The 27,339-nt window shown below is 44.0% G+C and overlaps 1 protein-coding gene across 1 annotated transcript in view; it reads right to left on the reverse strand.

Moving 5' to 3' along the window:
* LOC115163940 (contactin-5) overlaps positions 1-27,339 on the reverse strand; it is a 509,156-nt gene that overhangs the window by 379,984 nt on the left and 101,833 nt on the right. The window contains exon 2 of the mRNA XM_029716131.1: positions 3,972-4,094. Within this exon, the coding sequence (XP_029571991.1) occupies positions 3,972-4,026 (55 nt within the window). The 5' untranslated portion in view covers positions 4,027-4,094. The remainder of the gene's footprint in view (positions 1-3,971; positions 4,095-27,339) is intronic.

A 27,339-nucleotide genomic window follows, 5' to 3' on the forward strand; every position in this document is an offset into this window, starting at 1 on the left:
GGTTCTCTGGGGGCAGCTCTACAGAGTGGTGTCTAGCTACTTCAGTTAGCAGGCCTGGAGGCAGCTCTACAGAGTGGTGTCTAGCTACTTCAGTTAGCAGGCCTGGAGGCAGCTCTACAGAGTGGTGTCTAGCTACTTCAGTTAGCAGGCCTGGAGGCAGCTCTACAGAGTGGTCTCTAGCTACTTCAGTTAGCAGGCCTGGAGGCAGCTCTACAGAGTGGTGTCTAGCTACTTCAGTTAGCAGGCCTGGAGGCAGCTCTACAGAGTGGTCTCTAGCTACTTCAGTTAGCAGGCCTGTAGGCAGCTCTACAGAGTGGTGTCTAGCTACTTCAGTTAGCAGGCCTGGAGGCAGCTCTACAGAGTGGTCTCTAGCTACTTCAGTTAGCAGGCCTGGAGGCAGCTCTACAGAGTGGTCTCTAGCTACTTCAGTTAGCAGGCCTGGAGGCAGCTCTACAGAGTGGTGTCTAGCTACTTCAGTTAGCAGGCCCGGGGGCAGCTCTACAGAGTGGTCTCTAGCTACTTCAGTTAGCAGGCCTGGGGGCAGCTCTACAGAGTGGTGTCTAGCTACTTCAGTTAGCAGGCCTGGAGGCAGCTCTACAGAGTGGTCTCTAGCTACTTCAGTTAGCAGGCCTGTAGGCAGCTCTACAGAGTGGTGTCTAGCTACTTCAGTTAGCAGGCCTGGGGGCAGCTCTACAGAGTGGTCTCTAGCTACTTCAGTTAGCAGGCCTGGAGGCAGCTCTACAGAGTGGTGTCTAGCTACTTCAGTTAGCAGGCCTGGAGGCAGCTCTACAGAGTGGTCTCTAGCTACTTCAGTTAGCAGGCCTGGAGGCAGCTCTACAGAGTGGTCTCTAGCTACTTCAGTTAGCAGGCCTGTAGGCAGCTCTACAGAGTGGTGTCTAGCTACTTCAGTTAGCAGGCCTGGAGGCATCTCTACAGAGTGGTGTCTAGCTACTTCAGTTAGCAGGCCTGGAGGCAGCTCTACAGAGTGGTGTCTAGCTACTTCAGTTAGCAGGTCTGGAGGCAGCTCTACAGAGTGGTGTCTAGCTACTTCAGTTAGCAGGCCTGGAGGCAGCTCTACAGAGTGGTGTCTAGCTACTTCAGTTAGCAGGCCTGGAGGCAGCTCTACAGAGTGTCCACTCGGTGGCACAGCCACAAAGTCATTCAATCTGATTTTTTTAACCCAACCTTAACCACACTGCTAACCTTAAAACCTATCCCTAATGCCTAACTCTAAACTTAATTTAAGACCAACATTTTAATGATATAGACCATTTTGATTTTGCAGCTGGCCCATCTAGTGGAAATCACTCATTTCTGCCGTGCATAACATAAACATGGAAGAGCGATGTTACCGTGCATAACATAAACATGGAAGAGCGATGTTACCGTGCAAAACATAAACACAGAAGAGCGATGTTACCGTGCATAACATAAACATGGAAGAGTGATGTTACCGTGCATAACATAAACATGGAAGAGCGATGTTACCGTGCATAACATAAACATGGAAGAGCGATGTTACCGTGCATAACATAAACATGGAAGAGCGATGTTACCGTGCATAACATAAACATGGAAGAGTGATGTTACCGTGCATAACATAAACACGGAAGATATGTTGATAGTGTCTCTGGGAAGGAGCCATTGGGATTCCACAGGCATAAGATAAACAGAAGACAGACTGTATATGTTCTTTGCAGGTAATAGATTGTGGAGCCATGTTGTGAGCTTTCCTATATATGACCCTCACAAGGACTCATCATATAAGGGTCACCAAGGTCTGATTGTCCAGTGGGTAAGGTGCTTTCTATCTCTGAAATGATTTGAGCTATGAGGCTCTAGCCCGTAGCCTATATCGGCAAAGTGAACAGAGAGACCTCAATCTGGAGGATGACCTTATTGGTATCACTTCAGACAAATTAAATATTGACAGACAATAATGCTGCTTTCGTTAATTAATCGAGGGGTCACAATGGACACAGAGGCACCTGTTATGCACCTAAAGACCTGGCAGGCACAGACACAGAGGCACCTGTTATGCACCTATAGACCTGGCAGGCACAGACAGCCAACTCTACACTCTAAGCTGATGACTTCAGAACAACTCAACTCCCACAAACAAAATGGCAGACAATAATACAGTTGAAGTCAGAAGTTTACATACACTTAGGTTGGAGTCATTAAAAACTCATTTTTCAACCACTCCACAAATTTCTTGTTAACAAACTATAGTTTTGGCAAGTCAGTTAGGACATCTACTTTGTGCATGACACAAGTCATTTTTCCAACAATTGTTTACAGACAGATTATTTCACTTATAATTCACTGTTTCACAATTCCAGTGGGTCAGATGTTTACAAACACTAAGTTGACTGCCTTTAAACAGCTTGGAAAATTCCAGAAAATGTTGTCATGGCTTTAGAAGCTTCTGATAGGCTAAGTTACATAATTTGAGTCAATTGGAGGTGTACCTGTGGATGTATTTCAAGGCCTGCCTTCAAACAGTGCCTCTTTGCTTGACATCATGGGGAAAATCAAAAGAAATCAGCCAAGACCTCAGAAAACGAAATTGTAGACCTCCACAAGTCTGGTTCATCCTTGGGAGCAATTTCCAAACGCCTGAAGGTACCACGCTCATCTGCACAAACAATAGTACGCAAGTATAAACACCATGGGACCACACAGCTGTCGTACCGCTCAGGAAGGAGATGTGTTCTGTCTCCTAGAGATGAACGTACTTTGGTGCAAAAAGTGAAAATCAATCCCAGAACAACAGCAAAGGACCTTGTGAAGATGCTGGAGGAAACAGGTACAAAAGTATCTATATCCACAGTAAAACGAGTCCTATATCGACATAACCTGAAAGGCCGCTCAGCAAGGAAGAAGCCACTGCTCCAAAACCGCCATAAAAAAGCCAGACTACAGTTTGCAAATGCACATGGGGACAAAGATTGTACTTTTTGGAGAAATGTCCTGTGGTCTGATGAAACAAAAATAGAACTGTTTAGCCATAATGACCATCGTTATGTTTGGAGGAAAAAGGGGGAGGCTTGCAAGCCGAAGAACACCATCCCAACCGTGAAGCACGGGGGTGGCAGCATCATGTTGTGGGGGTGCTTTGCTGCAGGAGGGACTGGTGCACTTCACAAAATAGATGGCCCATGAGGAAGGAAAATGATGTGGATATATTGAAGCAACATCTCAAGACATCAGTCAGGATGTTAAAGCTTGGTTCCATATGGGTCTTCCAAATGGACAATGACCCCAAGCATACTTCCAAAGTTGTGGCAAAATGGCTTAAGGACAACAAAGTCAAGGTATTGGAGTGGCCATCACAAAGCCCTGACCTCAATCCCATAGAAAAGTTGTGGGCAGAACTGAAAAAACGTGTGTGAGCAAGGAGGCCTATAATCCTGACTCAGTTACACCAGCTCTGTCAGGAGGAATGGGACAAAATTCACTCAACTTATTGTGGGAAGCTTGTGGAATGCTACTCGAAAGAACATTTGACCTTAGTTAAACAATTTAAAGGCAAGCTACCAAATACTAATAGAGTGTATGTAAACTTCTAACCCACTGGGAATGTGATGAAAGAAATAAAAGCTGAAATAAATCATTTTCTCTGCTATTATTCTGACATTTCACATTCTTATAATAAAGTGGTTATCCTAACTGACCTTAGACAGGGAATTTTTACTAGGATTAAATGTCAGGAATTGTGAAAAACTGAGTTTAAATGTATTTGGCTAAGGTGTATGTAAACTTCCGACTTCAACTGTATGTATTTTTAAACAGGTAGATAACGTGAAAATGTTGTTATTATTGGTATGACAGGCTGTTGGAATCAGTGTGCACCATCGCAGCCAGACAAACAGAGCATCTACTGTAACAGCGGCACACCACTGTAAAAGAGCAGGAAAACCTTCAGCTTATCTCAAAGTGTTGCATTGTGGGTTTTCCTACTACAGTACCTGAAAGGCCACTGATGACGGACAGCAGGAGAAGTGGTTTCCATGGCGACCCCATACTTGTTCATGCGGGTCCCCCCTTTCAGCAGCGTTGTTAGAAGGTCTGTTTCTTCATTAAAGCTGTGCCTAAGAAACAACAACAACATTCAACTGGTTGTAAACAGGTTTAAAGCTGTGCCTAGGAAACAACAACAACATTCAACTGGTTGTTGCCAGTTAAAGCTGTTTCAACAGACAAGCTCACATTGGATGAATTTACCAACACCCCCCCCACGCCCCCTTTATATTCTGCATTTAAAAGTGTGTTTACATTAGGGAATGCTTGTGAATTAGAGGGTTTAGTGTTATATCATGTTGTACTAAAGCCAATGAAACTAACACTGTAAAAGTGTGAATTTCTTTCATCTGTGTAATTTACTGATTGAAATACAATCCACCCAGGACCTTCTAACCAGCACGTTTCCATGGGCGGAGTTTCTGGTTTCCATGATGACATCACCAGGTGGTAATTTGTTAATAGAAAAATAAGAAAGAGAATTCCAAACCTCTCTGCCAATAACAGCTAGTTTTCACTTTTCCCCTCCCCAATCAGACCACTCCCAGACAGTCCTAGCAACATTCTTCATTTAGAAAGTGTTTTGATAAAAAGCTACTATTGAACCATTTTAATGGAAATCTACCACAGTATGGTACTTAATTGTTACCCAGAAATTATTTTATATTCATAAAAAAAACAAAAAACATCTGCATTGGACATTTAAGTTAAATATAACGTTATGTTGGCATGGTTTTTAGAAGGCACACATGGTTGATATGGAAAACGGAGCCCAGGAGGCAGCAGTTGTAGAGCTGCTGACGTGTGGCTGTAGGATATGATGATATGATGGATATGATGGATATGATGGATCTGATGGATATGATGATATGATGGATATGTAGGATATGTAGGATATGATGGATATGATGGATATGTAGGATATGATGGATATGATGGATATGATGGATATGTAGGATATGTAGGATATGATGGATATGTAGGATATGATGGATATGATGGATATGATGGATATGTAGGATATGTAGGATATGATGGATATGATGGATATGTAGGATATGTAGGATATGATGGATATGATGGATATGATGGATATGTAGGATATGTAGGATATGATGGATATGATGGATCTGATGGATATGATGGATATGTAGGATATGATGGATATGATGGATATGATGGATATGATGGATATGTAGGATATGATGGATATGATGGATATGATGGATATGTAGGATATGATGGATATGATGGATATGATGGATATGATGGATATGATGGATATGTAGGATATGTAGGATATGATGGATATGTAGGATATGTAGGATATGTAGGATATGTAGGATATGATGGATATGATGGATCTGATGGATCTGATGGATCTGATGGATATGATGGACATGTAGGATATGATGGATATGATGGATATGATGGATATGTAGGATATGATGGATATGATGGATCTGATGGATCTGATGGATATGATGGATCTGATGGATATGATGGATATAATAGATATGATGGATATGATGGATATGATGGATATGATGGATATGATGGATATAATAGATATGATGGATATGATGGATATGTAGGATATGATGGATATGTAGGATAGGATGGATATGATGGATATGATGGATATGATGGATCTGATGGATATGATGGATATGATGGATTTGTAGGATATGATGGATATGATGGATATGATGGATATGATGGATATGATGGATATGATGGATATGTAGGATATGTAGGATATAATCGATATGTAGGATATGTAGGATATGATGGATATGTAGGATATGTAGGATATGTAGGATATGATGGATATGATGGATATGATGGATATGATGGATAAGATGGATATGATGGATATGATGGATATGTAGGATATGATGGATATGTAGGATATGATGGATATGTAGGATATGATGGATCTGATGGATCTGATGGATCTGATGGATCTGATGGATCTGATGGATCTGATGGATCTGATGGATATGATTGTAGGAGGCACCTTGGTAAGAGAAGGGAGAGAGAACCCAATACTAAGGAGCTTTATTTCCTTTTGCTTTGCAGGATGTTTGTTCCTACATTAATTAATTAAATTACATGTTTGTGTCAAATCGCAAGTTAGCAACCCATCCCTTACGGGAATAATTGAGACATAAAGAAACAACTACCTCTTCCCCTACTGTATTTATTTATTTTGCTCCTTTGCCCCCCATTATTTATTTCTACTTTGCACTTTCTTCTACTACAAATCTACCATTCCAGTGTTTTACTTGCTATATTGTATTTACTTTGCCACCATGGCCTTTTTTTGCCTTTACCTCCCTTATCTCACCTCATTTACTCACATTGTATATAGATTTATTTTTCTACTGTATTATTATTGACTGTATGTTTGTTTTACTCCATGTGTAACTCTGTGTTGTTGTATGTTGTTGAACTGCTTTGCTTTATCTTGGCCAGGTCACAATTGTAAATGAGAACTTGCTCTCAACTTGCCTACCTGGTTAAATAAAGGTGAAATAAAATAAATAAATATAAACATTACAATATTCGACAGTGATAATACAGTGATAATTCTTCAGGTGTTCGGTGCAGTGGGCACAGCATAAAGAATAAATAAGACATCAATATATAGTATAATAGTAAATAATGTTATTTAATCCATAACTATAACCCTAGATCAGTAAACAGAATCAATAGAGATCAATACAGACAGACAGATTGTGCAACATTGTTTTCAGATCAGAGCACGGAGGGGGACGTTGCTTTAGGCAGATTGCAGTAGTTTACAGCTGTCTGTCTGTCTGGCTTTCGGTCTATCTGTCTGTCTGTCTTTCATGTCTGCTCTGTTCTGCTCTGAGCGATGAGGGCTGGGAACAATGAGAGCTGTGCACGTCAAGACAGAGCCTCTCCTCCTCTCCTCAGCCCTCCCTCCTCATCCTCCTCTCTTCAGCCCTCCCTCCTCATCCTCTCCTCATCCTCCTCTCATCATCCTCCTCTCCTCATCCTCCCCTCCTCATCCTCTCCTCATCCTCTCCTCATCCTCTCCTCATCCTCCCCTCCTCATCCTCTCCTCATCCTCCTCTCCTCATCCTCTCCTCATTCTCCTATCCTCATCCTCCTCTCCTCAGTCTCCTCTCCATACCCTCACCAGCCTCTGTCTCTCTCTCTCTGTGTCTCTGTATATATCTTTCACCCTCTCTCTGTCTCTGTCTCTCTCCATGCCCTCTCTTTCTCCCTTTCTCTTTCATTATCACTCTCCTCTCTATCCATCCCATCTCTCTCCCTCTCCTCTCTCCATCCTCCTACATGGCACCACAGTCTTCACCACTCACAACAGACAGACTGACTGACAGAGACAATCCTCATCCCTTCTGCACTACAGATCACAACAGACTTGCAGTGCTCTAGTCTACAGGCTCTCTTGTCTGCAGGTTCTCTAGTCTACAGGTTCTCTAGTCTACAGGTTCTCTAGTCTACAGGTTCACTAGTCTACAGGTTCACTAGTCTACAGGTTCTCTAGTCTACAGGTTCTCTAGTCTACAGGTTCACTAGTCTACAGGTTCTCTTGTCTACAGGTTCACTAGTCTACAGGTTCACTAGTCTACAGGTTCTCTAGTCTACAGGTTCACTAGTCTACAGGTTCTCTAGTCTACAGGTTCTCTAGTCTACAGGTTATCTAGTCTACAGGTTCTCTAGTCTACAGGTTCTCTAGTCTACAGGTTATCTAGTCTACAGGTTCTCTAGTCTACAGGTTCACTAGTCTACAGGTTCTCCAGTCTACAGGTTCTCTAGTCTACAGGTTATCTAGTCTACAGGTTCTCCAATCTACAGGTGCTCTAGTCTACAGGTTCTCTAGTCTACAGGTTCACTAGTCTAAAGGTTCTCTAGTCTACAGGTTCACTAGTCTACAGGTTCTCTAGTCTACAGGTTCTCTAGTCTATAGGTTCTCTTGTCTACAGGTTCACTAGTCTACAGGTTCACTAGTCTACAGGTTCTCTAGTCTACAGGTTCACTAGTCTAAAGGTTCTCTAGTCTACAGGTTCACTAGTCTAAAGGTTCTCTAGTCTACAGGTTCACTAGTCTACAGGTTCTCTAGTCTACAGGTTCTCTAGTCTACAGGTTCTCTAGTCTACAGGTTCACTAGTCTACAGGTTCACTAGTCTACAGGTTCTCTAGTCTACAGGTTCACTAGTCTACAGGTTCTCTAGTCTACAGGTTATCTAGTCTACAGGTTCACTAGTCTACAGGTTCTCTAGTCTACAGGTTCACTAGTCTACAGGTTCACTAGTCTACAGGTTCTCTAGTCTACAGGTTCTCTAGTCTACAGGTTATCTAGTCTACAGGTTCACTAGTCTACAGGTTCTCTTGTCTACAGGTTCACTAGTCTACAGGTTCTCCAATCTACAGGTTCACTAGTCTACAGGTTCTCTAGTCTACAGGTTCTCTAGTCTACAGGTTATCTAGTCTACAGGTTCTCTAGTCTACAGGTTCACTAGTCTACAGGTTCTCCAGTCTACAGGTTCTCTAGTCTACAGGTTCACTAGTCTAAAGGTTCTCTAGTCTACAGGTTCACTAGTCTAAAGGTTCTCTAGTCTACAGGTTCACTAGTCTACAGGTTCTCTAGTCTACAGGTTCTCTAGTCTACAGGTTCACTAGTCTACAGGTTCACTAGTCTACAGGTTCTCTAGTCTACAGGTTCACCAGTCTACAGGTTCTCTAGTCTACAGGTTATCTAGTCTACAGGTTCACTAGTCTACAGGTTCTCTAGTCTACAGGTTCACTAGTCTACAGGTTCACTAGTCTACAGGTTCTCTAGTCTACAGGTTCTCTAGTCTACAGGTTCACTAGTCTACAGGTTCTCTAGTCTACAGGTTCACTAGTCTACAGGTTCTCCAATCTACAGGTTCACTAGTCTACAGGTTCTCTAGTCTACAGGTTCACTAGTCTACAGGTTATCTAGTCTACAGGTTCACTAGTCTACAGGTTCTCTTGTCTACAGGTTCACTAGTCTACAGGTTCTCTAGTCTACAGGTTCTCTAGTCTACAGGTTCACTAGTCTACAGGTTCACTATTCTACAGGTTCTCTAGTCTACAGGTTCACTAGTCTAAAGGTTCTCTAGTCTACAGGTTCACTAATCTAAATGTTCTCTAGTCTAAAGGTTCACTAGTCTACAGGTTCTCCAGTCTACAGGTTCACTAGTCTACAGGTTCTTTAGTCTACAGGTTCTCTAGTCTACAAGTTATTTTGTCTACAGGTTCTCTAGTCTACAGGTTCACTAGTCTACAGGTTCTCTAGTCTACAGGTTCACTAGTCTACAGGTTCTCTAGTCTACAGGTTCACTAGTCTACAGGTTATCTAGTCTACAGGTTCACTAGTCTACAGGTTCTCCAATCTACAGGTTCACTAGTCTACAGGTTCTCTAGTCTACAGGTTCACTAGTCTACAGGTTATCTAGTCTACAGGTTCACTAGTCTACAGGTTCACTAGTCTACAGGTTCTCTAGTCTACAGGTTCTCTAGTCTACTGGTTCTCCAGTCTACAGGTTCTCCAGTCTACAGGTTCACTAGTCTACAGGTTATTTTGTCTACAGGTTCACTAGTCTACAGGTTCTTTTGTCTACAGGTTCACTAGTCTACAGGTTCTCCAGTCTACAGGTTCTCCAGTCTACAGGTTCACTAGTCTACAGGTTCATTAGTCTACAGGTTCTCTAGTCTATAGGTTCTCTTGTCTACAGGTTCACTAGTCTACAGGTTCTCTACTCTACAGGTTCACTAGCCTACAGGTTCACTAGTCTACAGGTTATCTTGTCTACAGGTTCACTAGTCTACAGGTTCTCTTGTCTACAGGTTCTCTAGTCTACAGGTTCACTAGTCTACAGGTTCTCTAGTCTACAGGTTCTTTAGTCTACAGAGAACAAGCTTCACTGGTAAACATGTTGTGCTGTATAAAGGGTGTCCTAAATGGCTCCCTAGGGCCCTGGTAAACATGTTGTGCTGTATAAAGTGTGTCCTAAATGTCTCCCTAGGGCCCTGGTAAACATGTTGTGCTGTATAAAGGGTGTCCTAAATATCTCCCTATGGCCCTGGTTAACATGTTGTGCTGTATAAAGGGTGTCCTAAATGTCTCCCTAGGGCCCTGGTAAACATGTTGTGCTGTATAAAGGGAACAGGATAATATGTGGGACATGTATCCACTTCAGGCTGTCTGTGGCGTAGAGCTGCAGGCAGATTAACTGATGTACAGGCAGATTAACTGATGTGCAGGCAGATTAATTGATGTGCAGGCAGATTAATTGATGTACAGGCAGATTAACTGATGTGCAGGCAGATTAACTGATGTACAGGCAAATTAACTGATGTACAGGCAGATTAATTGATGTACAGGCAGATTAACTGATGTACAGGCAGATTAACTGATGTACAGGCAGATTAACTGATGTACAGGCAGATTAACTGATGTGCAGGCAGATTGACTGATGTACAGGCAGATTAACTGATGTGCAGGCAGATTAACTAATGTACAGGCAGATTAACTGGTGTGCAGGCAGATTAATTGATGTACAGGCAGATTAACTGATGTACAGGGAGATTGACTGATGTACAGGCAGATTGACTGATGTACAGGCAGATTAACTGATGTACAGGTAGATTAACTGATGTGCAGGCAGATTAACTGATGTACAGGCAGATTAATTGATGTACAGGCAGATTAACTGATGTGCAGGCAGATTAACTGATGTACAGGCAGATTGACTGATGTGCAGGCAGATTAACTGATGTACAGGCAGATTAACTGATGTACAGGCAGATTAACTGATGTGCAGGCAGATTAACTGATGTACAGGCAGATTGACTGATGTGCAGGCAGATTAACTGATGTACAGGCAGATTAACTCATGTACAGGCAGATTAACTGATGTGCAGGCAGATTAACTGATGTACAGGCAGATTAATTGATGTACAGGCAGATTAACTGATGTACAGGCAGATTAACTGATGTACAGGCAGATTAACTGATGTACAGGCAGATTAATTGATGTACAGGCAGATTAACTGATGTGCAGGCAGATTAACTGATGTACAGGCAGATTAACTGATGTACAGGCAGATTAACTGATGTGCAGGCAGATTAACTGATGTACAGGCAGATTAACTGATGTGCAGGCAGATTAACTGATGTGCAGGCAGATTAATTGATGTACAGGCAGATTAACTGATGTGCAGGCAGATGAACTGATGTTCTGCCCCTGAACAAGGTAGTTAACCCACTGTTCCTAGGCCGTCATTGAAAATAAGAATTTGTTTTTAACTGACTTGCCTAGTTAAATAAATACTGTTTTAAAAAATTACCTTAATAGCTACTTAGTAACAAACACATTATAAAGCTACTTAGTAACAAACACATTATAAAGATACTTAATAACAAACACATTTAAGCTACTTAGTACTAAGTTAATGTGTTTGTTACTAAGTATCTTTAATGTGTTTGTTACTAAGTAGCTACTAAGTTCATGTATTTGTTACTAAGTAGCTTTATAATGTGTTTGTTACTAAGTAGCTTTAATGTCTTTGTTAGTAGCTACTTAGTAACAAACACATTAACTTAGTAGCTACTTAGTAACAAACACATTAAAGCTACTTAGTAACAAACACATTAACTTAGAGGCTACTTAGTAACAAACACATTAAAGCTACTTAGTAACAAACACATTGAAGCTAATTAGTAACAAACACATTAATTTAGAGGCTACTTAGTAACAAACAGATTAAATCTACTTAGTAACAAACACATTAACTTAGAGGCTACTTAGTAACAAACACAGTAAAGCTACTTAGTAACAAACACATTAACTTAGTAGCTACTTAGTAACAAACACATTAAAGCTACTTAGTAACAAACACATTAACTTAGAGGCTACTTAGGAACAAACACATCTGCCCAATGCATCACCGGGGGCAAACTACCTGCCCTCCAGGACACCAACAGCACCTGATTTCACAGGAAGGCCAAAAAGATCATCAAGGACAACAACCATCCGAGCCACTGCCTGTTCACCCCGCTATCATCCAGAAGGCGAGGTCAGTACAGGTGCATCAAAGCTGGGACCGAGAGACTGAAAACACCTTCTATCTCAAGGCCATCAGACTATTAAATAGCCATCACTAGGCGGCTTCCACCCAGTTACATAACCCTGCACCTTAGAGGCTGCTGCCCCATATACACAGACTTGGAATCACTGTCCACTTTAATAATGCAACACTAGTCACTTTAATAATGTTTACATCTCATATGTATCTACTGTGTTCTATTCTACTGCTTTACTCATCTCATATGTATCTACTGTGTTCTATTCTACTGCATTACTCATCTCATATGTATATACTGTGTTCTATTCTACTGCTTTACTCATCTCATATTTATATACTGTATTAATAATGCTTACATCTCATATCTACATACTGTATTCTATTCTACTATATTTTAGTCTATGCCACTCTGCTCATCCTAATATTTATATATTCCTTAATTCCATTCTTTTACTTTTAGATGTGTGTATTGTTGTTAATTGTTAGATATTACTGCACTGTTGGAACTAGAAACACAAGCATTTCACTACACCTGCAATAACGTGTATGTGACCAATAACATCTGCTAAACACGTGTATGTAACCAATAAGATGTGATCAACGCGAGCCTCATGGAATCTCCGACCAGCCAGGCACATAGAGAACGCCATAACCCCAATGCCTTCTCTTTCTAATCATTAACTCTCAACAACTTTGTAATACACTCCAGTTTATTCAACTCTCCACAGGGGAGAGGAGAGCTCCAAAATTAATATATAATCCAGGATTGCTAATGCTGACTAACTGGCTGGCTGACTGCCTGACTGGATGACTGGCTGACTGACTGGCTGACTGGCTGGCTGACTGGCTGACTGGATGACTTGCTGACTGACTGGCTGACTGACTGGCTGACTGGATGGCTGACTGGATGGCTGACTGGATGGCTTACTGACTGACTGACTGACTGACTGACTGACTGACTGACTGACTGACTGACTGACAGACTAACTAACTGACTGACTGGCTGACTGACTAGCTGACTGACTGGCTGACTGACTGACTGACTGACTGGATGGCTAACTGACTGACTGACTGACTGACTGACTAACTGACTGACTGTCTGACTGACTGGATGGCTAACTGACTGACTAACTGACTGACTGGCTAACTGACTGACTGACTGACTGGCTGACTGACTGACTAACTGACTGGATGGCTGACTGGTTGGCTGACTGGATGGCTAACTGACTGACTGGATAGCTGGCTGACTGGATAGCTAACTGACTGACTGACTGACTAACTGACTGACTAACTGGCTGACTGGAAGGCTTACTGACTGACTGACTGACTGGATGGCTGGCTGACTGGAAGGCCTACTGACTGACTGACTGACTGACTGACTAACTGACTGACTGACTGACTGACTGACTGACTGACTAACTGACTGACTGGCTGACTGGCTGGCTGACTGACTGGCTGACTGAAGGACTGGCTGTTGACTGGCCGACTGACTGGCTGACTGACTGACTGACTGACTGACTGACTGGCTGACTGGCTGACAGACTAACTGACTGACTAACTGACTGACTGGCTGGCTGACTGACTGACTGACAGACTAACTGACTGACTGACTGACTGGTTAACTGACTGACTGACTGACTGACTGACTGACTGACTGGTTGACTGGCTGACTGACTGACAGACTAACTGACTGACTGACTGACTGACTGACTGACTGGTTGACTGGCTGACTGGCTGACTGACTGACAGACTGACAGACTAACTGACTGACTGACTGACTAACTGACTGACTGACTGACTGACTGACTGACTGACTGACTGACTGACTAACTGACTGACTGGCTGACTGGCTGACTGACTAACTGGTTGGCTGACTGACTGACTGACTGGCTGACTGACCGGCTGACTGACCAGCTAACTGACTGACTGACTTGCTGATTGACTGACTGACTGACTGGCTGACTGGGTGACTGGCTGACTGACTAACTAACTGACTGACTGACTGATTGACTGACTGGCTTACTGACCGACTGACTGACTGGCTGACTAACTGATTTTTGGGAGGCTGTAGTGTAGAGAGATTCTCTGGTGTATGTTAAGTAATGTGGGCCAGGGCCTGCAGTCAGCCAGTCAGCCAGTCTGTCTAAGGTTAATCTGCTGTATGTTAAGTAATGTGGGCCAGGGCCTGCAGTCAGCCAGTCAGCCAGCCTGTCTAAAGTTAATCTGGTGTATGTTAAGTAATGTGGGCCAGGGCTGCAGTCAGCCAGTCAGCCAGCCTGTCTAAGGTTAATCTGGTGTATGTTAAGTAATGTGGGCCAGGGCTGCAGTCAGCCAGTCAGCCAGCCTGTCTAAGGTTAATCTGGTGTATGTTAAGTAATGTGGGCCAGGGCCTGCAGTCAGCCAGTCAGCCAGTCAGCCAGCCAGCCAGCCTGTCTAAGGTTAATCTGGTGTATGTTAAATTATGTGGGCCAGGGCCTGCAGTCAGCCAGTCACCCAGTCAGCCAGCCAGCCAGCCTGTCTAAGGTTAATCTGGTGTATGCTAAGTAATGTGGGCCAGGGCCTGCAGTCAGCCAGTCAGCCAGCCAGCCAGCCAGCCAGCCAGCCTGTCTAAGGTTAATCTGGTGTATGTTAAGTAATGTGGGCCAGGGCTGCAGTCAGCCAGTCAGCCAGTCAGCCAGCCTGTCTAAGGTTAATCTGGTGTATGTTAAGTAATGTGGGCCAGGGCCTGCAGTCAGCCAGTCAGCCAGCCAGCCAGCCAGCCAGCCAGCCAGCCAGCCAGCCTGTCTAAGGTTAATCTGGTGTATGTTAAGTAATGTGGGCCAGGGCTGCAGTCAGCCAGTCAGCCAGTCAGCCAGCCTGTCTAAGGTTAATCTGGTGTATGTTAAGTAATGTGGGCCAGGGCCTGCAGTCAGCCAGTCAGCCAGTCAGCCAGCCAGCCAGCCTGTCTAAGGTTAATCTGGTGTATGTTAAGTAATGTGGGCCAGTCAGCCAGTCAGCCAGTCAGCCAGCCTGTCTAAGGTTAATCTGGTGTATGTTAAGTAATGTGGGCCAGGGCTGCAGTCAGCCAGTCAGCCAGCCTGTCTAAGGTTAATCTGGTGTATGTTAAGTAATGTGGGCCAGGGCTGCAGTCAGCCAGTCAGCCAGCCTGTCTAAGGTTAATCTGGTGTATGTTAAGTAATGTGGGCCAGGGCCTGCAGTCAGCCAGTCAGCCAGTCAGCCAGCCAGCCAGCCTGTCTAAGGTTAATCTGGTGTATGTTAAGTAATGTGGGCCAGGGCCTGCAGTCAGCCAGTCAGCCAGCCTGTCTAAGGTTAATCTGGTGTATGTTAAGTAATGTGGGCCAGGGCTGCAGTCAGCCAGTCAGCCAGCCTGTCTAAGGTTAATCTGCTGTATGTTAAGTAATGTGGGCCAGGGCTGCAGTCAGCCAGTCAGCCAGCCTGTCTAAGGTTAATCTGGTGTATGTTAAGTAATGTGGGCCAGGGCTGCAGTCAGCCAGTCAGCCAGCCTGTCTAAGGTTAATCTGGTGGATCTGTAATGAAACTCAGGGAGAAAAAGGTGTAGATTAACTCGCAGAGCGCGGCAGGTGTTTATTTCGCCTTCGCAGAAGGCAGGAATCGTGGTCACAAGCAGGCAATGGTCAGGTAGGCAGATAGGCCTACAAGCAGGCGAATCAAAACTAGCCTTCAGTCCTATAACTGGTTCTGACAAACGAGCTAGGAAAAGGCTTAGTAGAGTCAAAATGAACAATACCTCACAAAGGCACAAACAGAATGAACTGAACTAAATAAGGAGCTGATGAGACCAGGTGAGTAACTAATAGGTGAAATCAATGAACACAAATGAAAGACGGGGCTACGTTCAAGAACACAATGAAACAGAACACAAGGTTGACTAAGAAAATAAATACAGAACCTTACAGTACGTTAAGTAATGTGGGCCAGGGCTGCAGTCAGCCAGTCAGCCAGCCAGCCAGTCAGCCAACCAGCCAGCCAGTCAGTCAGCCAGCCAGCCAGTCAGCCAGCCAGCCAGTCAGCCAACCAGCCAGCCAGTCAGCCAGCCAGTCAGCCAGCCGGCCAGCCGGCCAGCCAGTCAGCCAGCCAGTCAGCCAGCCAACCAGCCAGCCAGTCAGTCAGCCAGCCAGCCAGCCAGCCAGTCAGCCAGCCAGTCAGCCAACCAGCCAGCCAGTCAGCCAGCCAGTCAGCCAGCCAGCCAGTCAGCCAGCCAGTCAGCCAACCAGCCAGCCAGTCAGCCAGCCAGTCGGCCAGCCGGCCAGCCGGCCAGCCAGTCAGCCAGCCGGCCAGCCGGCCAGCCAGCCAGTCAGCCAGTCAGCCAGTCAGTCAGCCAGCCAGCCAGTCAAGTCAGTCAGTCAGCCAGACAAGTCAGCCAGTCAGCCAGACAAGTCAGCCAGTCAAGTCAGCCAGTCAGCCAGTCAAGTCAGCCAGTCAGCCAGTCAAGTCAGCCAGTCAGCCAGACAAGTCAGCCAGTCAAGTCAGCCAGTCAGCCAGCCAGTAAGTCAGCCAGCCAGTCAGCCAGTCAAGTCAGCCAGTCAGCCAGCCTGTCTAAGGGTAATCTGGTGTATGTTAAGTAATCTGGGCCAGGGCTGCAGTCAGCCAGTCAAGTCAGCTAGTCAGCCAGTCAGTCAGACAAGTCAGCCAGTAAGCCAGACAAGTCAGCCAGTCAGCCAGTCAAGTCAGCCAGTCAGCCATCCAGCCAGTCAGCCAGTCAGCCAGACAAGTCAGCCAGTCAAGTCAGCCAGTCAGCCAGCCAGCCAGTCAGTCAGCCAGCCAGTCTAAGGTTAATCTGGTGTATGTTAAGTAATGTGGGCCAGGGCTGCAGTCACCCAGTCAGCCAGACAAGTCAGCCAGTCAGACAGCCAGCCAATCAGCCAGCCAGCCAGCCAGCCAGCCAGCCAGCCAGTCAGCCAGCCAGTCAGCCAACCAGCCAGCCAGTCAGCCAGCCAGCCAGTCAGCCAGCCAGTCAGCCAACCAGCCAGCCAGTCAGTCAGCCAGCCAGCCAGTCAGCCAGCCAGCCAGCCAGTCAGCCAGCCAACCAGCCAGCCAGTCAGTCAGCCAGCCAGTCAGCCAGCCAGTCAGCCAACCAGCCAGCCAGTCAGCCAGCCAGTCAGTCAGCCAGCCAGCCAGTCAGCCAGCCAGTCAGCCAACCAGTCAGTCAGCCAGCCAGTCAGCCAGCCAGCCAGCCGGCCAGCCAGTCAGCCAGCCGGCCAGCCGACCAGCCAGCCAGTCAGCCAGTCAGTCAGCCAGCCAGCCAGTCAAGTCAGTCAGTCAGCCAGACAAGTCAGCCAGTCAGCCAGACAAGTCAGCCAGTCAAGTCAGCCAGTCAGCCAGTCAAGTCAGCCAGTCAGCCAGTCAAGTCAGCCAGTCAGCCAGACAAGTCAGCCAGTCAAGTCAGCCAGTCAGCCAGCCAGTAAGTCAGCCAGCCAGTCAGCCAGTCAAGTCAGCCAGTCAGCCAGCCAGCCAGTCAGCCAGCCTGTCTAAGGGTAATCTGGTGTATGTTAAGTAATCTGGGCCAGGGCTGCAGTCAGCCAGTCAAGTCAGCTAGTCAGCCAGTCAGTCAGACAAGTCAGCCAGTAAGCCAGACAAGTCAGCCAGTCAGCCAGTCAAGTCAGCCAGTCAGCCATCCAGCCAGTCAGCCAGTCAGCCAGACAAGTCAGCCAGTCAAGTCAGCCAGTCAGCCAGCCAGCCAGTCAGTCAGCCAGCCAGTCTAAGGTTAATCTGGTGTATGTTAAGTAATGTGGGCCAGGGCTGCAGTCACCCAGTCAGCCAGACAAGTCAGCCAGTCAGACAGCCAGCCAATCAGCCAGCCTGTCTAAAGTTAATCTGGTGTATGTTAAGTAATGTGGGCCAGGGCTGCAGTCAGCCAGTCAGCCAGTCACCCAGCCTGTCAGCCAGTCAGGCAGACAGCCAGTCAGCCATCCAGCCAGTCAGCCAGCCAGTCAGCCAGTCAGCCAGTCAGCCATCCAGCCAGTCAGTCAGTCTGTCAGTCAGTCAGCCAGCCAGCCAGCCAGTCAGCCAGCCAGTCAGTCAGTCAGCCAGTCAAGTCAGCCAGTCAGCCAGTCAGTCAGTCAGTCAGTCAGTCAGTCAGTCAGTAGGTCAGTCTTTCAGCCAGTCAGCCAGCCAGCCAGTCAGCCAGACAAGTCAGCCAACCAGCCAGTCAGCCAGCCAGCCTGTCTAAGGTTAATCTAGTGTATGTTAAGTAATGTGGGCCAGGGCTGCAGTCAGCCAGTCAGCCAGCCTGTCTAAGGTTAATCTGGTGTATGTTAAGTAATGTGGGCCAGGGCTGCAGTCAGCCAGTCAGCCAGCCTGTCTAAGGTTAATCTGGTGTATGTTAAGTAATGTGGGCCAGGGCTGCAGTCAGCCAGTCAGCCAGTCAAGTCAGTCAGTCAGCCAGTCAGCCAGTCTGTCTAAAGTTAATCTGGTGTATGTTAAGTAATGTGGGCCAGGGCTGCAGTCAGCCAGTCAAGTCAGCCAGTCAGCCAGTCAGCCAGTCAGTCAGCCAGTCAGCCAGTCAGTCAGCCAGTCAGTCAGTCAGTCAGCCAGCCAGCCAGCCAGTCAGCCAGTCAGTCAGCCAGTCAGCCAGTCAGGCAGTCAGCCAGTCTGTCTAAGGTTAATCTGATGTAGAACAGATCTGTCTAAGTGACAGATCTATAATGCATTTCTATGTGAATTTGGTTGGGTTGAGAGTGACAGATCTATAATGCATTTCTATGTGAATTTGGTTGGGTTGAGAGTGACAGATCTATAATGCATTTCTATATGAATTTGGTTGGGATGAGAGTGTCAGATATATAATGCATTTCTATGTGAATTTGGTTGGGTTGAGAGTGACAGATCTATAATGCATTTCTATGTGAATTTGGTTGGGTTGAGAGTGACAGATCTATAACGCATTTCTATGTGAATTTGGTTGGGTTGAGAGTGACAGATCTATAATGCATTTCTATGTGAATTTGGTTGGGTTGAGAGTGACAGATCTATAATGCATTTCTATGTGAATTTGGTAGGGTTGAGAGTGACAGATCTATAATGCATTTCTATGTGAATTTGGTTGGGTTGAGAGTGACAGATCTATAACGCATTTCTATGTGAATTTGGTTGGGTTGAGAGTGACAGATCTATAACGCATTTCTATGTGAATTTGGTTGGGTTGAGAGTGACAGATCTATAATGCATTTCTATGTGAATTTGGTTGGGTTGAGAGTGACAGATCTATAATGCATTTCTATGTGAATTTGGTTGGGTTGAGAGTGACAGATCTATAATGCATTTCTATGTGAATTTGGTTGGGTTGAGAGTGTCAGATCTATAATGCATTTCTATGTGAATTTGGTTGGGTTGACCAAAAAGTTACATATTGCAGCTTAAAGTGGGATAACAGGATTACTTCCATGTTTCCTCCAACTACAGTAGATGATATCCCGTTTAGAAACTCTGAGTCTGTACTTTTAGCAAATGTAAAAATAAGCAAATAACTTCAATTTGATAGAATCCTCAATAGAGAAATCTGGACACATACAATGATTGGGCAGAGTGCCAGGATGGGTCTCATGAGGTAAATATTTAAACAGGTCAATGTTTCTTCAAGTGGGAGTTGTAAGGAAGTGTGTATGTGGACGTGTTTAACTAATCTTGGACCAGAAGTCTCCACAAGTACAGTAAACAAATAACTTTTTGGCCAACTGGGGACATTCTGTTAGGTCACAGGGTGAAATACTATTTCTAGGGGGTTTAGGGTTAAGGTTAGAATTAGTGTTAGGGTTAGAGCTAGGGTAAGATTTAGGGCTAGGGTTAAGGTTAGGTTTTTGGGCTAAGGTCAGGATTAGGGTAAAAGTACAGGTTGGTGTTAGGGAAAATAGGATTTTGAATGGGACCGAAATGTATGTCCCCACAAGGTTAGCTGTACAAGAATGTGTGTGTGTGCGTGTGTGTGTGTGTGTGTGTGTGTGTGTGTGTGTGTGTGTGTGTGTGTGTGTATGTGTGTGTGTGAGAGAGACAGAGAGCGAACTGTATTATACAGTCCTGTCACACACCAACGGGTGTCTTTGACTGGCCACCCCCATTGGTGCTGAAACATGAGAAGTGGGGCAGACTGACACGATGGTCAGCTTTGAAGTGGTAAGAAATACTATCCACCCTGCACTAGAGCACACACCTATCGATTCATCCATACCACATACTGTACGTCTGAGAGGAATACTGCCACACCTATCGATTCATCCATCCCACATATCTTGGAGTGGAATACTGCCACACCTATCGATTCATCCATCCCACATACTGTATGTCTGAGAGGAATACTGCCACACCTATCGATTCATCCATCCCACATACTGTACGTCTGAGAGGAATACTGCCACACCTATCGATTCATCCATCCCACATACCTTGGAGTGGAATACTGCCACACCTATCGATTCATCCATCCCACATACTGTACGTCTGAGAGGAATACTGCCACACCTATCGATTCATCCATCCCACATATCTTGGAGTGGAATACTGCCACACCTATCGATTCATCCATCCCACATACTGTATGTCTGAGAGGAATACTGCCACACCTATCGATTCATCCATCCCACATACTGTACGTCTGAGAGGAATACTGCCACACCTATCGATTCATCCATCCCACATATCTTGGAGTGGAATACTGCCACACCTATCGATTCATCCATACCACATACTGTACGTCTGAGAGGAATACTGCCACACCTATCGATTCATCCATCCCACATACTGTACGTCTGAGAGGAATACTGCCACACCTATCGATTCATCCATCCCACATACCTTGGAGTGGAATACTGCCACACCTATCGATTCATCCATACCACATACTGTACGTCTGAGAGGAATACTGCCACACCTATCGATTCATCCATCCCACATACTGTACGTCTGAGTGGAATACTGCCACACCTATCGATTCATCCATCCCACATACTGTACGTCTGAGTGGAATACTGCCACACCTATCGATTCATCCATCCTACATACCTTGGAGTGGAAAACTGGCACTCCTAAATTATTATCTTGTTCTTCTTTTTTTCTGTTATACTGCTCCTTGCTCTAATTGCTATACATGAGCGAGTGATTTAAATCTTTAAAAAAAAAGATAAGTGCTGAAACGTTGATTGGTCTAATAAAGTGACACAGCACGGCCCGTTGAAGTTTGTGTCCGAAATGGAACCCTATTTCCTATGTGCCCTACTTAAAAAGCAGTGCACTATATAGGGACTAGGGTGACGTTTGGCACACAACCCCCGAGTTCCTCATTAATTAAAAGAGGCAGATCCAGGCGTATAATTTCTCCCAAAGGGGAAGGCATTAAAATGGTACAGGCCACAGACAGCTCCACAGCTGTGACCTCCCTAGGACAGCTTTACAACTTACAGCCAGAAATGACATGATGTCCAAGGGACCTAGAAGACTTCTCCTCTCTAATTGGGGTGATTACAATGGACACGATCTGTCTAGCTAATGCAACCTAAATAAGCTGTCATAGACACTGACCATAGACCCAATGGACATTGTGTGTCTAACTCATGCAACCTCTCTGAGTCTAAGCTCTTCATTCAAGTCTCCCTGGCTTTCGTCCACAGTGGACATAGAACCATTGGATGACAATCATTCTTCAAAGTAGCCACCCTTTGCCTTGATGACAGCTTTGCATACTCTTGGCATTCTCTCAACCAGCTTCACAAGGTAGTCACCTGGAATGCATTTCAATTATTAACAGGTGTGCCTTGTTAAAACTTAATTTGTGGAATTTCTTTCCTTCTTAATGTGTTTGAGCCAATCAGTTGTGTTGTGACAAGGTAGGGGTGGTACACAGAAGATAGCCCTATTTGGTAAAAGACCAAGTCCATATTATGGCAAGAACAGCTCAAATAAGCAAAGAGAAACGACAGTCCATCATTACTTTAAGACATACAGTTCAGTCAATAGGGAAAATTTCAAGAACTTTGAAAGTTTCTTCAAGTGCAGTCACAAAAACCATCAAGCGCTGTGATGAAACTGGCTCTCATGAGGACCACTACAGGAAAGGAAGACCCAGAGTTACCTCTGCTGCAGAGCATAAATTCATTAGAGTCAACTGCATCTCAGATTGAAGCCCAAAAAAAGGCTTCACAGAGTTCAAGTAACAGACACATCTCAACATCAATTGTTCAGAGGAATCAGGCCTTCATGGTCGAATTGCTGCAAAGAAACCACTACTAAAGGACACCAATAAGAAGAAGAAGAGACTTGCTTGGGTCAAGAAACACGAGCATGTCACGTCCTGACCAGTAAAGGGGTTATTTGTTATTATAGTTTGGTCAGGACGTGGCAGTTTTATATGGTTTTGAGTGTGTGTTTATGTAGAGGATTGTTTGATTTATGTATTCCGGGGTTTTGGTCATTGTTCTATGTTTGTATATTTCTATGTCTATTCTAGGGTGTTTAGATCTTTGTTTAGGTAATTGGGATTGGGGCCTTCAATTGGAGGCAGCTGTTTATCGTTGCCTCTGATTGAAGGTCCTATAATAAGGAGTATGTTTGTTTTGGGAATTGTGGGAGGTTGTTCTTAGCACTGCTGTATTTATTCTGCAAGACTGTTAGTTCGGTCATTTCTTGTTTTGTTTATTTAAGTGTTCACTAATAAAGTTAAGATGAGCACTCGACCCACTTTGCCTTGGTCCATTCACTACGACGAACGTGACAGAGCAATTGACATTAGACCGGTGGAAATCTGTCCTATAGTCTGATGAGTCAAAATTTGAGATTTTTGGTTCCAACCACCATGTCTTTGTGAAACGCGGAGTAGGTGAACGGATGATCTCTGCATGTGTGGTTCCCACTGTGACGCATGGAGGAGGAGGTGTGATGGTGTGGGGGTGCTTTGCTAGTGACACTGTCAGTGATTAATTTAGAATTCAAGACACACTTAATCAGCATGGCTATCACAGCATTCTGCAGCGATACGCCATCCCATCTGGTTTGCGCTTAGTGGGACTATCATTTGTTTTTCAACAGGACAATGACTCAAAACACACCTCCAGGCTGTGCAAGGGATATTTGACCAAGAAGGAGAGTGATGGAGTGCTGCATCAGATGACCTGGCCTCCACAATCACCTGACCTCAACCCAATTGAGATGGTTTGGGATGCGTTGGACCGCAGAGTGAAGGAAAAGTAGACAACAAGTGCTCAGCATATGTGGGAACTCCTTCAAGACTGTTGGGAAACATTCCAGTTGAATCCCTTGTTGATATAATGCCAAGAGTGTGCAAAGCTGTCATCAAGGCAAAGGATGGCTACTTTGCAGAATCTCAAATACAAAATATATTTTGATTTGTTTGAGTTTTTTGGTTACTACATGATTCCGTATGGGTTATTTCCTAGTTTTGATGTGTTCATTATTATTCTACAATGTAGAAAAGTGTAAAAATAAAGAAAAACCATTGAATGAGAAGGTGTGTCCAATCTTTTGACTGGTATATGCAGTATATATCCCACAGCACTCATTTCTGATTGGCTAGAATTGCATTATTGAATGTACATTAAAACAAGATAACGTAAAAGATATCGGGACACCTTGCAATCATGACGCAATAAGCGCCTACACATGCAGACCGTACTTGCTACAAAGTTACAGAAAGCTAAACAAACAACCAGACAAACTGAAATAGGATACATTGTATATGCAAGTCCAATGAGGAAAAAATGTAGCTAGCTAGCAAATGTTTGTTTTTTGATTTGAATTTGTTTTTCCTCCCACATATTTCTAGCTTCACCAGCTGTTTTCAGCAACTGATATTTTAGAATTTGGTTGTCATATTGGCAGGTTTGCTAGCAACAAACTATTTAGCAAGCTTCTAGCCTAGTGTTTGATATGCGATGAGATCTCCTCGTAAATACCATTCAGTGATGACGACTGTCCTGACGAGAAGGCAACCTTTTCTAGCTATGCCAGCCAAAACCATTATCAGCTCATTGTTATGGATGTATCCAAATGAATGTCAATAGAAAATAGCTACTTTGCGGAGGTCGTGACTGTGTTATGAACGTTGTCAATGAGCATTGGAACATAAAGAACGAACGAACGAACATAAAGAACGAACGACTGGGTAGTGTCTGTAAATATCGATCTAATCAAACCAACGACCAGCAACCAAAATATGAGAAAGTATGAATTTGCTTATAAAAATGTAAATATCAGCAAAAAAAGTAAGTATTTCTTCAGGTAAATGTGTGCTTTCATATTGTTTTCTTTGGCAACTGGGGTACAAGCAGGATAAATGCCTAAATGTTCTGTACTTTACCTTGGAAAAATGTACTCCGTAAAAGGACTCGGCTCTGTCCTGCTGTGTCATCAATTATTCCCAAGGTAATGTACAGAACGTCGGTGTTAATCCCTTACATATAAACTCAGCAACAAAAGAAATGTCCTCTCACTGTCAACTGCGTTTATTTTCAGCAAACTTAACATGTGTAAACATTTGTATGAACATAACAAGATTCAACAACTGAGACATAAATTGAACAAGTTCCACAGACATGTGACTAACAGAAATGGAATAATGTGTCCCTGAACACCCTGTGCAGGTGTTGTTACACGTGGTCTGCCACTGCGTGGACGATCAGCTGTCCGTCCTGTCTCCCTGTAGTGCTGTCTTAGACGTCTCACAGTACAGACATTGCAATTTATTGCCCTGGCCACATCTGCAGTCCTCATGCCTCCTTGCAGCATAGCTAAGGCATGTTCACGCAGATGAGCAGGGACCCTGGGCATCTTTCTTTTGGTGTTTTTCAAAGTCAGTAGAAAGACCTCTTTAGTGTCCTAAGTTTTCATAACTGTGCCCTTAATTGCCTACCGTCTGTAAGCTGTTAGTGTCTTAATGACCGTTCCACAGGTGCATGTCTGTTTATGGTTCATTGAACAAGCATGGGAAACAGTGTTTAAACCCTTTACAATGAAGACCTGTGAAGTTATTTGGATTTTAAAAAATTATCTTTGAAAGACAGGGTCATGAAAAAGGGCCGTTTCTTTTTTTGCTGAGTTTATAACAGGTAGGCAGGGTTCTAAACAAACTTTTTGTACTTTTTCAGTTGGTGGCACCAGCAAATGATTTGTTTTTTTTAAACATTTTTTTATAATTGATAATGACCTGGCCTGTGTCCCATAATATGCCTGCATTCCATACAGAACCAGGCTTAAATGACTAGCCGTCTTCTAAATTAGCATGCCCTTGTGTTCTTACATTGATTTGAATAGGTTTACTGTAACAGCAAATAAAACAGACTGTTGAATTAAAGTGGAACATTTATTTATTGCAGATGTCAAAGTGCCATGTGTTCTTTTCTGTCAAATCCTCTAGAGGACAGAATAAAAAACCAATACCAAGGCAACAACAAAAAAATTCTCAGGGAGAACGACCTTGATTTGCTCATATTTTCAGGTTTCGCTCAAAAAATCAGACTTTTTTTTTAATAGAAAAACAACTTAATTGGATGGTCTAAGTCTACAGCAAAGCTTAAACTAGCAGACTAGTGAAACACCCGTCAATTGGAGGGAAACAAACCAAAGTGCCTACATCTCTCATAAAAGCTGATCAAAAATGTAATCACAGAATAATTACAGTGTAGCAATAGAACTTCTAAATGGGTTACCATAACTTCAATGACTTTTCAAGGACCAAAGTCTCTGGAGGAAATATTCAAGGTAGGCTATTCCATGATGTCGTAATTGTGCCAAGAATGTTTACTTTTTAATTACCTGGTTTGCATACCCATTCTTGCCTTAGCATTTACTGGTCGACATAACAACATATTTCCTGCTACCGCTGTCAGTGTTCACTCCACGCAACAACCATCTGTTAGAGAGCTCAAACAGCTGGCCCAAGCAGCCCACTGATGGGAATGATCGACTGGCCTGGAGGCTTTCCCAGAGCCCTGACGCATCGGGGCTTTCCCATGCTGTTGTTGACTCTTCAGAAAGTTGGTTTATTTTTGGTCAATTGCACACTAATTTTTGAATGAATCATTGGGCTACTTGTCTTTGCATCACACACAGAGAGAGAGAGAGAGAGAGAGAGAGAGAGAGAGAGAGAGAGAGAGAGAGAGAGAGAGAGAGAGAGAGAGAGAGAGAGAGAGAGAGTGAGAGTACGGGAAAAAATGTATGAAATGTATGCATTCACTACTGTAAGTCGCTCTGGATAAGAGCGTCTGCTAAATGACTAAAATATAAATGTAGAGAGAAAAAACCCTAAGAAAGAAATTGAGAAACCTATCCAACCAAATACACAGAGACCTCGAAGACCTTCATTATGGTGAAACAGTACAGAAATACACTAAGAAAAAAGGACGTCAGTAAACAGCTCAATGTAATTGAAGAATCCATAGAATCTAACCACTTCTGGGAAAATTGGAAAACACTAAACAAACAACAACACAAAGAGTTATCTATTCAAAACAGAGATGTATGGATAAACCACTTCTCCAATCTGATTGGCTCGCTCTACAACAAAGAACAAACAGCTAAAACATACACATGATCAATTACACATCTTAGAATCGACTATTAAAGACTACCAGAACACACTGGATTCTCCAATTACATTGAATGAACTACAGGACAAAATACAAACCCTCCAACCCAAAGAGGCCTGTGCTGTTGATGGTATCCTAAATGAAATGATAAAATATACAGACAACAAATTCCAATTGGCTATACAAAAACTCTTTAACAAGTCACCCCAATAACTACCGTGAGATATGAGTCAACACGTATTCACCCTTCACAACCTAATTGACAAACAAACAAACCAAAACAAAGGCAGTCTTCTCATGCTTTGTTGATTTCAAAAAAGCTGTTGACTCCATTTTGACATGAGGGTCTGATATAAAAAGTAATGGAAAGTGGTGTCGGGGGAAAAAAACATACGATATTATACATTCAATCTACACAAACAACAAGTGTTCAGATAAAATTGGCAAAAAAACCTCAATATTCGGAAGGTGCTCTTAATGCTCAGTGTACATCAATGAGTTGGCGAATAAACTTTGATTTGATTTGAATTGGCGAGGGCACTAGAATTCAGCAGCACCCAGCCTCACCATACTAGACTCTGTCAAGTCAAAACGTCTACTGTTTGTGGATGATCTGTCCCCAACCAATGAGGCCTAGAGCAGCACCTCCCGGTAGGTT

This window comes from Salmo trutta, chromosome 26, assembly GCF_901001165.1.
Source record: "Salmo trutta chromosome 26, fSalTru1.1, whole genome shotgun sequence".
Taxonomy (NCBI): Eukaryota; Metazoa; Chordata; class Actinopteri; order Salmoniformes; family Salmonidae; genus Salmo; species Salmo trutta.